The sequence below is a fragment of the Mus musculus genome, chromosome 6 (genome assembly GCF_000001635.26).
Source record: "Mus musculus strain C57BL/6J chromosome 6, GRCm38.p6 C57BL/6J".
Taxonomy (NCBI): Eukaryota; Metazoa; Chordata; class Mammalia; order Rodentia; family Muridae; genus Mus; species Mus musculus.
This window is the reverse complement of record NC_000072.6, coordinates 124,953,021-124,967,166: the sequence shown is the minus strand read 5'-3', so window position 1 is coordinate 124,967,166 and position 14,146 is coordinate 124,953,021. Positions and strand designations below refer to the sequence as shown.

General features: G+C 49.5%; 1 protein-coding gene and 1 non-coding gene across 13 annotated transcripts in view; one reads left to right on the top strand and one right to left on the bottom strand.

Annotated features, from left to right (window-relative positions):
• The window catches only part of Cops7a (COP9 signalosome subunit 7A), a 39,459-nt gene extending 30,737 nt beyond the window's left edge, over positions 1 to 8,722 (top strand). The window contains exons 2-10 of one of the 12 annotated variants that reach the window (XM_030255406.1): positions 412 to 529; positions 1,410 to 1,765; positions 2,239 to 2,443; positions 4,470 to 4,545; positions 4,721 to 4,809; positions 5,807 to 6,009; positions 6,971 to 7,076; positions 7,217 to 7,368; positions 7,530 to 8,718. In XM_030255406.1, coding sequence (XP_030111266.1) covers positions 2,282 to 2,443; positions 4,470 to 4,545; positions 4,721 to 4,809; positions 5,807 to 6,009; positions 6,971 to 7,076; positions 7,217 to 7,368; positions 7,530 to 7,569 — 828 coding nt within the window. In that variant the 5' untranslated portion in view covers positions 412 to 529; positions 1,410 to 1,765; positions 2,239 to 2,281 and the 3' untranslated portion in view covers positions 7,570 to 8,718. The other 11 variants (XM_006506161.3, NM_001164089.3, NM_001379122.1 and 8 more) reach the window with 11 other exon arrangements.
• Positions 2,780 to 2,884, bottom strand: Gm23851. The gene has a single exon (XR_003956668.1). It is a non-coding gene; the product is annotated as a U6 spliceosomal RNA (small nuclear RNA).
• Positions 8,723 to 14,146: the final 5,424 nt, after the last annotated feature.

Here is a 14,146-nt window from a genome sequence, read left to right as displayed (position 1 = left end):
GGGAGGCTCAGTGCATTGTGGGTGACACTACCAGGCAAGTAGTCCTGGAGGTGTAAGGTGTTTAGTGTGAGCCCTAGAGAGCAAGTCAGTCATCGCATCCCTCGTGCTCTGCCCAGACTTCCCACCAGGATGGACGGTGATCAGGATGTGAAAGCCTTGGCTTTGGCTGGTGTTTCCACATGGTGACAGAAAGCAAATGATTTATTATGTGTAGTGTTCCGCCTGCATGCATGCCTGCAGACCAGAAGGGGGCACCAGTTCTCATTAGAGATGATTTTTGAGCCACCATGTAGGTGCTGGGATTTGAACTCAGGACCTCTGAAAGAGCAGCCAGTGTTCTAAACTGCTGAGCCATCTCTCCAGCCCATTCATTGCCTTGTTTTCTAACTCTTCTCTCTCTCCCACTCTCAGCCTGGAACTATGCAGCTCACATGGCCTTTGGGCCTAAGATACTCCTGACTTAGCCTCCCAAGTGCTAGACCACAAGCATGCACCACCATCCCTCGAAGGAAGCGACGGAATCAGACAGGTATGCACTTGGACCCTATCCATATTTCTTTGTCCTACAGGTTAGTTCCAGAACTCAGCCCTTGAAGGTCCAATTCTCCTGCCTCAGCCTACTGAGTGATAGGATTACAAATCATCTAACAGTAAACCTGGCTTTACCTTAATTTCCTCCTTATATGGTTTCTGTAAGGATTTTTGTTTTGTTTCATTTTGAAACCTGGTCTATTTAGTGGCGGATGATCCAACTCAGAAATCCACCTAATTAAAGGTGTGTACCACCATGATATTTGGGAGATAGGGTCTCTCACACTGTAGCCCGGGATAACCTCCCAACATATAGCAATCCTCCTGCCTCAGCCTCCTGGATGCTGGGATTACAAGTGCCCGGCTGAATCCTTTAACTTTTAAATTTCCTCATCTGCCTTGGTTCCACTCACACTTTTCTCCTTGCTAATTTGGGATCCAAAGACTAAAAAAATGACTCAATATTTATTTGTAGTAACCATGGCCAAAAGTCTGGTCATGCGATCTGAAACTTCTATGGGAAGAAAACCTCAAAAGCCTAACCAATACACTTCCTTTTCCCCCTTAATCACTCGGGGGTTTGTTTTCTTTCTTATTGAGACCGGTTCTCATGTTGCTCAAACTGGCTTGGAATCTGCGATGGAGCTGAGGCTGGTTTTGAACTCCTGATTCTCCCCTACCTCTACCTCCAATACGCCGGGGGGTGGGGTGGGGGCATGTGTTACCACTTCCTGCCCCCTTACCCTTTAAACTTTTCTTCTGCTCTTTAAAAAGAGTGGATAAGTTGTTGGACTATTTATAGCCTCGTTTCTCTCCTTTCTCCCTTATTTTTTCTTTCTGCGAATTCTCGCCTTCCGCTAACGCTCACGTCGCCGCAGGAACTCGGGGCCGCCATCCTGCCTTGTCCTGCAGCTCCCGGGAGGGTCGCTCCCCCGGACCTCCGCAGAGCCGAGGTCCTCTCCGCACCCTGCATTCACCGCTCTCGCACCCATAAAGATGCACGGACAGAGCGGAAGATGGGCGCCGCTCTCGCGCCTCCCGCGGTCCGGAAACGGAAGCAGGCCGGAGCCGCCCGGAACCCGCCTCCCGAGAGCGGAAGTACGGCCGGAAGCTGGCCATAGAAGCGAGCGGCTAGAGCGGCCCTGCGGGGAGGTGGCAGGAAAGGCTTGGGAGCCGCTGCCGGAGGTGACGGAGCGGCCGCCCCGCCCCGTGCGCTGGGAGACGAGGCTTCCAGGTAGCCGTCGGTTGCAGTCGGTCCGGGGGTACGACCTGGCCTTGGGCGCAGACCCCGGCCGGTCCCGGGGCTGCCTCTTTAAGGGAGGGGGTGGAGCCGCGAGTCAGGCGCGAGGAGGTGAGGTCACGTGGGGGCGGCCACGTGCACGACTCGCGTCCCGAAGTGGGGGTTCGTCGTCGTCCGGTAGACACCATGTGCTATCTCTCCCTTCCCTGGTTCATCAGTCTTGGAACTCAATGGGGTGCACGTGGTGGGGCTTGGGACTGGGCCCGGGATGACGGAGCGGGTGGGCGTGGCAGCCAGGATGGGGCTGGCTTGGAGGAGCCCTCGAGTTGCCTTTTAGACCTCAGGACCCCACTTACTCACTGCGGATGTGGCGGGGTCCCTCTTGAGCGTGCAGCTCCCGTCCCTTCGAGCTGACCACCCTCGCAGGGTCCAGGGACCTTTAGTTTCACGTTCCTCTTTCCTTGCAGCTCCAGAAATCTTGAGGCCAGAGCCCCGCACCTCGGCGCAGCCATGAGTGCGGAGGTGAAGGTGACAGGGCAGAACCAAGAGCAGTTTCTGCTCCTTGCCAAGTCGGCTAAGGGGGCGGCACTGGCCACACTCATCCACCAGGTGCTGGAGGCCCCTGGTGTCTACGTGTTTGGGGAACTGCTGGATATGCCTAATGTTAGAGAGGTGTGTTGCTTGCCTGGGTAGTCCCCAAAGAACGTTGGGACCAAAGTTAACTCTTGAGTGCTGGGCTCGTTTTTTGTACCCAGTAACCACTCAGGTGATCGGGGTACCGATAATTAGCTCTCAACATGGAAAAATAAATCAATCAAATAAAGGTCTTCATTATCTTACAGATAAAGGGTCTGTAAACTTAGTGCTCCCTCCCTCTGTACCCACACTTTGAGTCAGGATTTCACTGTGTAGTCCTGGCTGCCCTAAACTAGTAACTATGGTCTAAGGTGGCCTTGAATGTGTGGGAAATCCCTGCCTATGTCTCATGCATAATTTTTTTTGTTATTTAAAAATATGGAACGCTTTACAAATTGGAGTGTCGTCTTTGCTCAGGGGCCATGCTAATCTTCTCGGGATCGTTCCAGTTTTAGTATATGTGTTGCTGAAGCAAGCAGAAATCTTTAATTTTGAAGCAAAAGAACAAGTCATTAAGAATACCACTGATAAACTCCAGCTTGTCCACCAGTATGATATCTTTTTGTGTTGGTTTTTTTTTTTTTTTTTTTTTCAGGACAGGGTTTCTCTATGTACTATAACTGTGTTCTGGAACTCTCTCTGTCGACCAGGCTGGCCTTCAACTCAGAGATCCTCTGCCTCTTCCTCTCGAGTGTTGGGATTAAAGACTTGTGCTACCATGCCTGCCTAGTGATACCTCTTAATAATCCTGTCACTAACATTTGGGAGGTAGAAAGAGTTGGATCTCTGAGTTGTAGGTCAGCCTGGTCTACAGATTGAGTTCCAGGACAGCCAGGGCTACACAGAGAAACCCTATCTTAAAAACAAAATAAGTCAGAAAACCTGGATCAGAAAACCCTCAGTTTTCTCTTTAAAATGGTGGTGAGAATCTAACTGCTGATAGAGTAGTTGCTTAGCACTTGTGAGGCCTTGGCTTCGATTTCGGAACTTGGGATGCTGAGATAGGGGACCACAACTTTTTAGATCAGCGTGGGCAACTTAGACTCCATCTCAAAAAGGAGTGGGGGTCTTTTCAGTGAAAGAGCCCTTGTCTGTAGTTTGCAAGGCTCAGTATAGGTTCAGTTCTCAGAACTGCAATGAGGAAAAACCTAAAAAAGCACACAGTTCCCTTCACGGTTACAGAAGTAACATTGTGGGGAAGTCTAAAGTCCCCTGAAATCAGAAAGAATGAGCATATTGAATTATGCCATGGTACCCCACCCCACCCCCAAAGTGTCACACATTCTGATTCATTTAAGGTAGAAAATGAAGATGCTGTCTTCTGCCCTAAGACGGTAGCAAAGCTATGAACACAGTAATGAGAACCACTCACAGAAATGGCTGCGTCAAGAACTTAGAAAGCATAGAGCAGGTGGATTGCCACTCTCGTGACACCAGCCTGTCACGAGAGCCTGACCGAAGTGTGTGGCTAAACTGAGCCAAGCATTAGAAGACCTTTGGTTGAATCAGGATAGAAAGTTACTTTGACTGCTGTTTTACAAAACACTGGCTTTTGTTGCTGATTTTATCCACAGTAAACTGAAGTATATCGTTAGGATGAAGTAGATGCCAGTGAAAGAGATCAGATAAGTGAATGAAAATATATGTCAGCAAGTCAGCCATTTATCAGTTATTTACTGCGAGGGCTGCAGCTCTGCTGGGTCTAATGCCTTGTTAAAAGACTGTTAAGTGAGAACCTACAGGGATGGTATGCCAGGATAAGTGGGGGTGACAGGAAGGGAGATGCTGTGGATGAAGTAAGCCCTCACTATGAGGACATTGCGAAGCAGTGGCCACACTATACCCTCTGGGGGCCACACAGTTTACGATGTCTGGTGTACGCGTGTGCACCTGTAATAGTCACAACACTGAAAGTTTTAAGCTCTGAGAGTAGGAATTAGCTGCTTAGCGCAGCAAAGGGCCAGAGTAGAGATGAGCAGCTGAGGGACCAGGATAGGTACTGTTGGGATGGATGGGGTAAGATCAGGGCCTTCTTGTCACTTCCTCCCTCACGTTCTTGCAGCTGGCAGAAAGCGACTTTGCCTCCACCTTCCGGCTGCTCACAGTGTTTGCCTATGGGACCTATGCGGACTACTTAGGTAAATAGGGGCCAGAGCTGTGGAGACAGGAGAAGGGTGGTTCTGGAGAGACTTGGAAGAAATACCTACTACGATGCCATAAGTGAACCTCTGCAGTGTTAGACCATAATTGGTACAGAAAACTTGTAGGAAACTGCTAAAAACAAGATTCCCGGGCTTCTCTCCCTGTCTCTAGCTGAAGCCAGGAATCTCCCCCCACTGACTGACGCACAGAAGAATAAGCTTCGACATCTGTCAGTTGTCACTCTGGCTGCCAAAGTCAAGGTAAGTGACAGCCTTGCCAGCTGCCAGTCCAAAGCCAGAGACGACCTGTTGTGAATCCAGGGAGTCTAAGGAGAGCCATTGGCCTCCCCTGTCTGGGTCTGAACTGAAACTCCATTTCTGCAGTCACTTAGTTAGGAGTCTGTCAGTTTGAACTGAAGTTCTAAGTCATCGTCTTTTGTGATTGGGGTAAAAATAGCCACTAGAAGGCTGGCCGGCTCATTCATCAGATGGAGTTCCAGGCCAACAGAGCCTCAGAGCTAGAACTGGGGTCCTTCTCTACTTACTATAGTAAGATGTGTGTGACCTACAGTACCTGTGTGCCCCTGTGGGCACAGACTTTTTATATCACATTCTCCCAGTTGTTAACTAGAATTGAGTCCTGGTGATTTTTGCTGGAATTAGGCTTGTGGTTGTAGATTCTTCCCCAAGGTCATTCCAGTTTGTAACATGGCTAAGTCAACATGATAAACAGAAACTCCAGACCCCTCCTATCTATCCTCTGATGTCAAGCTGATCAAAAACAGTTTCCTTAGCTACAGCCAAAGAAATGGCACCAGGAAGATGTCACACTCGTTCTTTCACTATATAGTGGGAGGTGGGCATAGGAGAGCATCTACCACATGTTTTTGGATTGTCCTTTTTGAGTCTGGTGCCGTGTCTCATGTCGGCCCAGCGCTTGGGACTCTGAAGCAAAAGGATTAATGTGAGGTCAAGTCTAGCCTGGACTACATAATGAGTTCCAAGCCAGCCTGGGCTATAGAATGAGACCCTGTGTCAGAACGCCATGAAAGAAAAGGAAGGAAGATTATTCTTTTCTGGTGATGTTTTTGAGGCCGTAATAGGGTTTTGCTTTAGAACCAACATTTTCCAGAAAATGGCTTACGGATAGGAGTGGAGGGATGTGGGCCTGGACATTGGGGAAAAACTGGAAGAGGATTCTGGGAAATCCTCCTCTGCTTTTGAACCCCACAAATTCCGGTCTAACCTCTGGACCCAGTGTATCCCATATGCAGTGTTGCTGGAGGCCCTTGCCCTTCGAAACGTGCGCCAGCTGGAAGACCTTGTGATCGAGGCTGTGTATGCTGATGTCCTTCGTGGCTCTCTGGACCAGCGCAATCAGCGGCTAGAGGTTGATTACAGCATCGGGCGGGACATCCAGCGCCAGGACCTCAGTGCCATCGCCCAGACCCTGCAAGAGTGGTGAGAACTTACTTGTCAGGCCTTGACCCTCCCTTATACAAGCAGGAGAGCAGGGACTGGCTGGGGAGGGGGAGCCTAGGAGAGTGCTTTCTCCTCAGGGTTTCTGAGGGGACAGAGGCTCTAAGGGGGCCCTGGGCGCAGAGTCAGGGTTGTTGGGCAGGAACTGGGCAAAGGAATGGAGCTGTGCTCTTGACTAGCTGGAGGCTTGTCACTGTCATACGCTGAGTTTAGGGCAACTGCACATAATAACACCAGGGGCCGCGATGGGTCTCTTCTCTTCTTTGTATCCCTGTGTAACTTCATTGTGATCTCACTGTGTACCCCAAGCTGGCCTTGAATTGGAAATCTTGCCTCTGCTTCCTGGTTCTAAGCTTACAGGTGTGTGCTGCTGTACCCACCATGCCTGACTCTCCCGTTTTGTTTTCTGGTTCCTGCTCTCATCTTGTTATTTTGATTTCTTTTTAGTTATGTGTGTGTGATAGAGAGGTAGAGGGGTTATAGGTGAGTGTGAGTGCAGCTTCCACCCCTGAGCCATTTCTCCGAGCACTCCACCCCCACCCACCTTGTCCAGGACACTTGCTTATCCCTTTCTTCTCCTGCCCTGGGGTTTGCTGAGGAGAAAGAATCCTGTTGTAGCCGGGCGTGGTGGTTCACGCCTTTAGTCCCAGCACTTGGGAGCCAGAGGCAGGCGGATTTCTGAGTTCGAGGCCAGCCTGGTCTACAGAGTGAGTTCCAGGCCAGCCAGGACTACACAGAGAAACCCTGTCTCAAAAACAAAACAAAAAAGAATTCTGTTGTAGCTAGTTCCCAGGTGCCCTGGCGAGAGCTGCCAGCTCAGGCGAGGGTTTTCAGTCCAGCCTAGAGGCCAGCTTTTGAGACTTTTGCTTTTGTTTGCTTTGTTTTTATGAGGCTGTGATGACTGCCGCCTCCTGCTGACTTCTCATCTGCCTGCTTCCCACAGGTGCGTGGGCTGTGAGGTTGTGTTGTCGGGCATCGAAGAGCAGGTCAGCCGTGCCAACCAGCACAAGGAGCAGCAGCTGGGCCTGAAGCAGCAGATCGAAAGTGAGGTGAGCAGACAGGATGGACTGCAGCTCCCCAGCCTGGGTACTCGGGCTGCGATGGGGCTGAGGCCGACTGATAAAATCATCAGGGCCCGTCCGGTTCCAGAACCTCCTTTGGCTATCCCTCATTCCTTTCATCCTGATAGGTTGCCAACCTTAAGAAAACCATTAAAGTTACGACAGCAGCTGCTGCTGCAGCCACCTCCCAGGATCCTGAGCAACACCTGACAGAGCTGAGAGAACCAGCTTCTGGCACCAACCAGCGCCAGCCCAGCAAGAAAGCCTCCAAGGGCAAGGGGTGAGCCCATGCGGGAGCCACTTGTCTCTGGGTACCCCACTTTTACCTCAGGGACCTGGCTGCTCCACTGCTTTAGTCATTTGCATGGGGTCGGGAGTGGGGGTGTCCTCTAGGAATTAGGGGACCCCTTGCATCCCCTCTCTCTCTCTTCCCCTTGCCAGACTCCGAGGGAGCGCCAAGATTTGGTCCAAGTCGAACTGAAAGGACTTGTTTCTTCCCTGGGAATGTGGGGTCCCAGCTGCCTACCTGCCTACCCCTTAGGAGTCCTCAGAGCCTTCCTGTGCCCCTGGCCAGCTGATAATGCTAGTTCATTACTTTTCATCTCCTCCACCCCCAAGCATAAGCCACACCCTCTGTAGGGAGGAGGCCAGTGCAGGTCATGTTCTGTTGGTACCTCTTATGTGTTCCATGCTCTTCCCCAGCACGCTTGCTCTCATCGTTTTTCCGCACTGTGTCTGCCCATTACCCCTGTCATTGAGCAGGTTGGCAGTCCTATGGAGGGTGCTGGCTCTTAACCACCCACACCTACCCCTGCATGCCTAATCTGCAGTTCCTCCTCCTCCCCTTGCCTAGTGGGCTGCATCTGAAAAGCCATGGGGAAGGGGGTCTCCACCTTCATTCCAGCCTTAGAGTTCTGGAGCCAGTCTGCTACCCTGGGAGTCGCTGGACATTTTCCTCCCAGAACCCCATCACACTACAATTGTTTCTTTCCTCTCTCATCTCCTTGGGCCTGGGGATACTGCTGCTTCAGTGACCCCAGAGCCTGAGAACAGCTATTTTTGAGATGTTAAGAAATGGTTCTTTGTTGCTCATCATCTTAGGAAGCCCAATGGAAATCCTGGAAGGATTTATATCTCCTCCTGTGGTTCTGGTGGGGAAGGAAATATAGATTGTATATTAAAAATAAAAAATATATATGAATAGGTCTATATATATTGACACATGACACAGAAATAAATCTATGAGAAATCTATGTACAAAAATGCCAGGAACTGGGCCTCTTCTGTCTTTGATGTTTGTTAACAGGGAGAAGATTAATCCCCAGTCCACTGTAAAGCCAAGTGCCAAGTGAAAAGAACCAGACACTTTGCAGACTCTGGGCCTAGCAGCTAGGAGGCCTAGACCCTGGACAGATTGCTCCATCCCTCAGCCCATGGTCAGCAGTCACGGGCACCTGCTGAACACCGCCATGTCCTAACAATGGAGATGCAGACACCATCACTGACTGTCCTGCCCAAGGACCTGCAGTGTGGTCTGCTTCCTGTCACCTCAGAGAATCACAAGGGAGGTGTTGGTAGTGAACTTGACTTTTGACATTGAAAGCACATAAAACGATTAGATTTGTTGGTCTCTGTCCCTTTTGTCCAAATTAAAAGAGTTTCCAAGAAGTATGTATGCCAGGAGATTGGCCTAGAGTGCTCCTTGCCCCTAGAGGCAGGAAGTACTAACTTGAAGCACAATTGAACCCTCACTCAAGTGTGAAGTGCTGTCCGAGAGCCTAGTGGGTCTAGTGTTGACTGGGCCTGGGCTTTTTTCTAGCTGGGGATTCAGGACAAATTTCTTCCTCCCTCCCTCCCTCCCTCCCTCCCTCCCTCCCTTCCTTCCTTCGAGACATGGTCTTTCTATAGCCCTGGCTCTCTTGAAATGCACTCTGTAGATCAGACTGGCTCAACTTAAGAGATTTACCTACCTCTGCTCCAGAGTGCTGGGATTAAAGACATGTAACCACCATGCCTGGTTATAGACAAATTACTCTTAACTGCTTCCAAAGCTTGCTGTCATTAGACCAGAAAGTAGGGGCAAAGTCCTGGTGGTGGTTTGGTGTGTGTGTTTGGGGGTTGTTACTGTAGTTCTGAGACAGTCTTGTATTTCAGGATGGCCTTGGATTCAGGATGCCATCTTCCCTCCAGCAGAGCACTGGGATCACAGGTGTGCACCACCAAACTTGATTTAGTTTACACTCTTGGCTCTTAGCTTTCTGAAATAAGCTAGTTGATTCTCTTGCCTCTGAAATCGACGCCAGTTTCTGATGTTTTGAGCTACTCCTCAGATCCCTTTTAATCTAGTTAAATCTTTTCTTGTAGGTTGGTTCCAGACCAGCCTACAGTTAACAGCTCTAAAATCCTCTGCCTGGCTTTATTCCTAAGGAAGAGGGGGACTGTTGATACCTGTCCCTCACAGCCCAGTGCAGTGTGGTTTTTATGCTCCAGGAGGCCTCCTGCTTCCGGGACATAGGGGAAGGGAGGATAATTGCTGGGGAAGAAGTGAGTGCTCAGTTGGTTTTCGTTTCTGTTTTGGTTTTGGTTTTTCAAGACAGGGTTTCTCTGTGTAGCCCTGGCTGTTCTGGAACTTGCTCTGTAGACCAGGCTGGCCTCGAGCTTATAGAGATCTGCCTGCCTCTTACTCCCTAGTGCTGGGATTAAAGGTGTGAGCCACCACGCCTGGCTAAATTAAAAAAAAAAAAAAAAGATTTATTTACTTATATGTAAGCACACTGCAGCTATCTTCAGACACACCACAAGAGAGCATCAGATCTCATTATGGATGGTTGTGAGCCATCATGTGGTTGCTGGGATTTGAAGTCATGACCTTCAGAAGAGCAGTTGGCACTTTGAACCACTGAGCCATCTCTCCAGCCCTAAATTTTTAATTTAATGTGTGTGTTTGCTTGCTTCTATCTGTGCAACATATGTGTGCCATAGTGGTGCCAGCAGAGGCCAAAAGAGAGCCTCAGATACTAGGACCTGGAGTTACAGAGTTCTGAGCCACTGTGTGGGTGCTGGGAATAGAACCTGGGTTCTCTGCAAGAGCAGCAAGTGCTCCTAACTGCAGAGTCTCTCTCCAGATCCTCCCTAGAAAACCTTGAAATTTTAAAACTAGAAATTAGCTTACAAAGTACTGGGTTTCCATAGGTTTTTTATCTGGGTTTTTGGTTTCACTGTGTGATGGAAATTGCTCCCCACCCATTGCTCTGCTCGGTCTGTTTAGTTTGCTTTGGTTGGAGAAGGATTTCCGGACTGTCTTCTGTCTCCAAGTGCTGGGACTATAGGTGTGGGTCGCCACGGTACATACCTACAGTTGGTGTTTTATAGAGTTTTTTCCTTTGTCCTTTGAAACAGGATCTTGCCATATAGCAGAAACTGACCTGGAGCTTCCTATGTGGTAGTTATAAAATTCTGTTAGAGATCAGAAATTCCAGAGATGGGAGACATGGCTCAGTGTTTAAGAGTGCATACTACTCTTGCAAAGGACCCAAGGTGGATTCCCAACCCCCATAATACATGGCTTACAACTGCCTGTAACTTCAACTCCATGAGGGTTTAATGATTGGCACCTGCATTTGCTTGAACAGAGGCGCACACTTGTCCACAATAACAACTCAAGAAAATCCCATGAAATCCATACATTAAAAGGCAACAGACTCCTAGGTGGGAGGGAGATTTTTCTCCACTTGGGTGAGTAGTCTAACGGGTTGGTAGAGTGGAGTGTAGGAAGACATAAAGCATTCTGTCACCGTGTGCGGGAGACCAGCCTGAACTGTAAGAAGCTTACGGCAGCATTTTCACTAGGCATGGTGGTGTGTGCCTGCAATCCCTGCATTTAGACGCTGAGGCAGAATTGCTACAAGTTTGAGGCTAGCCTGGGCTACATGGTACCAGGCTACCCAGGTCTGCGTAGCAACCCCTTGTCTCAAAACAGAATCCCTCAGCATATTGTCGCTGGGGTTGTATGGTAAGAATTCTCACTTCAGTGTTTCTCACAAGGCTGCAATTAAGTTGTGAGCCAACAGGCTTGAGTGTAACTCAGTGGAATAGATGCCTGATCCGGGTTTGATCTCCAGTACCATAAAAGGTAATAGCCCATCATTTCCACCACTGGGCCACCCAATCTGTTTTCAGGAGGGTGGGAGAAAGCAGGAAGCATAGGCAGCCACTATGAAAAGTGCTAACTGGAGGCCACCAGCAACCAAGTTCCTACATAAACCAAATGGTGGTACTGTACACCTTTTAATTCCAGCACTGGGAAGGCAGAGGCAGGTTCTAGGACAGCTGGGACTACACAGAGAAACCCTGTCTCAAATTAAAAAAAAAAAAAAAGTCTTATGACTTTGGTACACTCACATGCACATGGTACTCACTTGTGCACATACACACACTAAACATGCTAGAATCTCTAGGGTGTGTTTTCCACCCTCGGTGGCTTTCAGGTCTAAGCTGTGGAGTCCTGAGAAGGAAGCACTCTTGCCCAGACTAGTGATAACCTGGAACTGAAGCTGATAACTGCAGGGCTCTGGAGAAGAGGGAAAGGCTGGGCCACCATCTGGGGTGAGTCAAGGTGACTGAGTGCGGAAAGTGAGCAAGACAGGACTTGTCTTCCGCTGGTGCTAAGTGTGTGGTTATAAGAAGGCCTGCGTGCTAAGACATAGTGGAAGAGCTAAAAAATGGTTGCCCAAGAAGCCACATCTTGCCTGAGGTCAAAAAACAAAACAAAACCCAACAAAGGATATGGCTTTTAAGCAAACTGGAGACTGCAATGGAGAGAGCAGAGGAGGAGGAAATGGGCCATCCTGGGAGGAGCAGCAGGGTGAGTCCCTGCTCACAGAAGGGTTAACCTGCAGCCCTCTCGTGCTCCTCCAGAGACGGGTGGACAACCCTGTCCAGTCCTTTCTCTCTCTCTCTTTTTTTTGTTTTGTTTTTTTGAGACAGGGTTTCTCTGTGTAGCCCTGGCTGTCCTGGAACTCACTCTGTAGACCAGGCTGGCCTTGAACTCAGAAATCCGCCTGCCTCTGCCTCCCAAGTGCTGGGATTAAAGGCATGCGCCACCATCGCCCAGCTCTCTCTTTATTTTAATCTGAAAGTTGGTGTAGTAGAAACAATTTATGATTATCCCCGACTGGCTTACCAACAAGTGACACTCAGACCATAGCTGTTTTATTTGGCTTTGACAATTATTGAGAGGGTCATCCCTAGTCTACTTTCTAACTGCTGGCCTGGCCGCCTCCCAGTGTGCCCCAAACCTTTGGTGGCCACATGCCCATGGTTCATCTCCCATCATAGCGCCTTCCCTTCCCTCTCACCCTCATCGTCCTCTCTCCCCACTTCTGGTTTCACCTCCAACTAGCTAACTCAAAAACCCACTCACCTCCAATCCCTCCAGTAATTGGGTACAGCCAATGTTATTTAACCAGTAGTTTTAAATTAAGGAACAAGGTTTGCACAACAAAAGCCTGCAAACTAGACTTCACTCTTAGGCCCTGACCTTCAGGTACAGAATTTAGCATTACAATACAGAGCAGCTGACCAAACCACCACAGTTGGTGACTGCATAGTGACTGAAAAGCCCAAAATTGTAAAGAACATGTTCTGTGTTAAGCATTCTGGGAAGTGGAGTATGGGTTGATTGTCTTCTGTCTTAAGGTTTTACTGCTGTGAACAGACATCATGACTAAGCAGCTCTTAAAAAGGACAACATTTACTTGGGGCTGCCTTACAGGTTCAGAGGTTCAGTCCATTATCAAGGTGGGAACATGGCAATGTCTATACAGGCACAGTGCAGGAGTTGCTGAGAGTTCTACATCTACATCTCTAGGAGCAGCTCCCACCAGGTTAGGAGGAGGGTCTCATTGCGCACCCCACAGTGACACACTTCCTCCAACAAGGCCACACCTACTCCAACAAGCACACTTGCTCCAACAAGGCCACACCTCCAAATAGTGCCACACCCTGGGCCAAGCATATTCAAACCACCACTGGTGGCCTTTTCTCTTTTTACTTGCATCTATTTTCTGGGACTGGAGAGACTTGATTATAAACACTTCCTGCTTTTGCAGAGGACCCAGGTTTGGTTCCCACCATCCACACAGCAGCTAACAACCGTTAACTTTCAAACCCAGGACAAGTGGCTGAGATGCCTATTTTAAGAGATCAAAGCAGACCTGACATCCATATTCTCCCAGCATCCCTCAGTTCCTACCTGTTACAGGACATGGCTGTCATACCCCATGCCCTACCTTGAACTCTCTAGCACAGGGACTGGGCTGCCCTTCCCCAAGAGGCTCTTCCCTGTATAATCCAGACATTTTGGTTACCCAGCCCCCTTTTGTACCTTTGGCCTCCTGGCTGCTGTACCTGGTTCCCCTCTCTCCCTTTCCCTCTGCTTCTCCATCCATGGTTCTGTCATGGCTACTCTGGACTCTTCCAGATGCCTGTGGGGCATGGGGGCCAGCGTTATCAGACAGGCGTGAGAACTGGCTGAATGAGCTAAAACCCCAGGAATCTCAGAATCGAGATTCCTGAGCACCGGGGTGCTGACAGGAGTGGAACCAATACCCGCCTGTCTCTACCTGCTCTGGAACAAGTTACCACGACACCCACTGAGGACCATGGGCATTGGGGCTTGTAGCCTAAACACCTGGAGTTCTTCTCCATGCTAATGAGGTGTCTAGCCCAGAGCCCTCAGCCAATGAGCTTCCTTTCCTGGGTATTCCTCACAAAAGGTATGTAAATTCCTGGTTCACCCCAATAAAGTATTCGCATTCACATCCACCATCAAATAAAGCAGTATGAATGAGCAAGGGTCATCTCTTCATTAAGGATCGCCTTGGGGAAGGCCTTCATCTTTAAGAATTCCACCTAAACTGCCAATAGACGCCTTCTCTCTTCAGCCCCTTCTAACTCTTGGCACTCACTTTGAGTCAGACTGGTTCTTCCTGGCCTGGGCTCTACCTTCTCCTCCTTGCCAGGCACGTGGATGCCCAGAGGGGAAGCATGGACCCGGG